Source organism: Volvox carteri (assembly GCF_000143455.1).
Source record: "Volvox carteri f. nagariensis unplaced genomic scaffold VOLCAscaffold_15, whole genome shotgun sequence".
NCBI lineage: Eukaryota > Viridiplantae > Chlorophyta > Chlorophyceae > Chlamydomonadales > Volvocaceae > Volvox > Volvox carteri.
The window spans coordinates 769,566-772,436 of NW_003307558.1; the positions used below are offsets into that span (position 1 = coordinate 769,566).

The 2,871-nt window shown below is 55.2% G+C and overlaps 1 protein-coding gene across 1 annotated transcript in view; it reads left to right on the forward strand.

Annotated features, from left to right (window-relative positions):
* Nucleotides 1-2,871, forward strand: part of VOLCADRAFT_104378 (uncharacterized protein) — a gene marked incomplete at its 3' end in the record, with an annotated part of 18,707 nt that overhangs the window by 12,971 nt on the left and 2,865 nt on the right. Inside the window, exons 17-19 of the mRNA XM_002949577.1 lie at nucleotides 288-443; nucleotides 1,146-1,213; nucleotides 1,969-2,054. Coding sequence (XP_002949623.1) covers nucleotides 288-443; nucleotides 1,146-1,213; nucleotides 1,969-2,054 — 310 coding nt within the window. The remainder of the gene's footprint in view (nucleotides 1-287; nucleotides 444-1,145; nucleotides 1,214-1,968; nucleotides 2,055-2,871) is intronic.

Sequence of the window (2,871 nt, forward strand, 5' to 3'; positions counted from 1 at the left end):
GGGGCGAGCCGGGAAGGTGGGGGGGAAGGGAAAGGGGGGGATGTGGAGGAAGGGAGGGAGGGAGGGAGGGGGGAAGGGAGGGGGGGCAGAACGGGACACTACCTCCGCCGTTCTACAAACTCTTAACATCTTTCCATTCGGAATTGAACAACATGGAATACTCCAGCCCCCTCACCGCCACCACACAGACAGTGACCATAGCTTCCGATTTTTAGGTATTTTTGTGCTTTTGATTTTCCGCTGTACAATTTCTTCGACCTGTTTTCGATTTCCATTCACTTCCCCAGGTTCGAGTCTCTCAGTGCCCAGAATTTATTGCAGATGTTGGCGGTGGCCGTCATTACGGGTCTGCTGTGGTTCCAGCGGGGCAGGGGCTCCCAGATCTCTGCGGGAGCGGATGTGATGGGTCTGCTGTTCTTCGAACTCCTCTTCCCGTCATTCCGGTGGGCGCCGGGGCGAGACATAGCGAAAGAGCTGTATGTATGTTGTTACAGGGTGGTTAACTTCGCCAGCGGCCCCCTTTCCCGGGGCAGTCCCTGCTCTCCCCTGCTAGAGGGGCACCCTAATCCGTCACCCCATCCGACTTCAGAATGTATTCGTTGGGTTCGGCAACTCATCACCAGCATCCAACCAAATCTAGCGGATCAACGGCGCATCAACTTAGTTCCTGGTCAGCTCGCAAGTTGATATTATCACGTCCTACACCGTCCATATGATGGGGGGCCACCTCCCATTTCATCACTCCTCAAACATCCGAGGAGCTGGCAGGCGGATTTGAACCCGGGTCGACTGGATCGACTGGGAGCAGAAGTCAGGCCTTAACTTCTGCCAGCCGCCTGCCTGTATGTATGCTCGTTTGTTTGCATGTTTGTATGTGTGTGTATTGTGGATTGCGAACGTGAGTGTGTACGGGAATTATGTGTGCGCGGATAGCACCGTTGGGTTCGAGGGGGAGGTGTGGGCAGCCCCCTCGCCTGCTCACCTCCCGTAATGGAAGAACAAAACACACATACACACACACATACACACGCACGCACAAAGGTGCACACGCAATCAATTGATGTTGCCCAGGGTGCTCCTCCCCTACCCCCCACCCCCCACCCTCCATCCCCTACCCCTCACCCGCACACTTCGCCGCCGTTCAGGTCTCTCTTCTCTGCGCTGTTCACCTTCCCTAACGAGTACCGTATGCTGAAGAAGGAGCGACCCGCGGGTTAGTCACGTTGCGGCATCTTGCTGTGTATCTGCGTGTGTTACGCACATTGTGTACATATGTATGTATGTGTATCTGGTGTGCATGTTTGTACGGCAATTCAGGTTGTACGGCTGTATGTCTGTCACTCGCTAATAAGTCCCGGAGGGGTCCGCCCCCTCAGCACACACCGGCCTCTCAATACGGTGTACGTACGTATGTATGTTGTTACAGGGTGGTATAGCTTCACCAGCGGCCCCCTTTCCCGAGGCAGTCCCTGCTCTCCCCTGCTAGAGGGGCACCCTAATCCGTTCACCCCATCCGACTTCAGAATGTATTCGTTGGATTCGGCAACTCACCACCAGCATCCAACCAAATCTAGCGGATCAACGGCGCCTCAACTAAGTCCCTGGTCAGCTCGCAAGTTGATATAATCACGTCCTACACCGTCCATAAGATGGGGGACCACCCCCCATTTCAATACCTCTCACATACCGAGAGGTCGACAGGCGGATTTGAACCCGGACACTCCGGGATCAGAAGTCACACATTAACCTCTGCCAGCCGCCTGCCTGTGTATATGTGTATGAGTGTGTATGTGCTTACTCCAAAAACCATGTTACACCATAAGACACGTGCGCAAACACAAATCGCGCCAAAGGGGTTAGGGCTTCTTGCTCCCCGTCTCCATTCCTCCCGAGAACATTTTTTTCCCTGTACCACCTAACCACCTAACCACCTGACCGCCCAACCGCCCAACCACCCGAACTCCTCAGGCATGTACCGGCTATCCGCCTACTACCTGGCCCGCACCGCCTCCGACCTGCCCATAGAGCTCATGTACCCCACCTTGTTCGTGACGGTGATCTACTGGCTGGGGGGGCTGAGACCCACGGCGGGTAGGAGGGGGGGAGGGGGGGGGCCAGGGCCGAAACACACACAGCGCGGGGGGGAGGGGCAGACGCACACGGCTGGTTAGTGTCGTGTTAGTTCCGTCCCCCGGTCAGACCGCGTACGAGGGGTACGACAGCCGGCACTAAGCAGCGCTCCCACCGGGGGTTAGCGCACCAGCTAAACGGGCTCTAGATCCGCTAGTCACCTAACTAACACGAAGTCGCGACCGGGGAGTTCTTCCTACGGGGACACGAAGTACAGGAAAAAGAGCTCGCAACCAGGACCTGGGCGACCGGGAGCCCGACGAGTCATCCCGGGCTGGGGAGGTCAACAAGCCTCCTCACCAAAACGCCTCAAAACAGAAAGAGCGCGGAAAGAGAGCTCACACAAAACACCACACGACGTGTGTATTGCCTTCGGACACTCGGGTCTTCCGCGCTCAGCCAGCCAGGGGGCGGCTCCCGGGCGGCCGGCGCTTTTACGTCCCCTCCGCTCACGTCGCTTCTGTATCTTCTAGTAAATCTTGTAAGATACTGGCAGCTATTACTATTTAAAAACGTCCTATGGGGTATAGACCCAGATTAATGAACCTCTCGCTATCGCAGAGGGATTTTTTATCATGTTAAAGTTGAAGGCAACTTCTAAGGCTAAACATTCGGGAAAATCCGATAAAAGGTTTTTAGCATAATAACGGCTTGTTTATTAATTATGCTTTTGACAATTGGCCTTTTTAGTTTTTAGTTGTTAAAGAACGAAACCCTGAAGGACCCGCCCTCCCCCCTCCG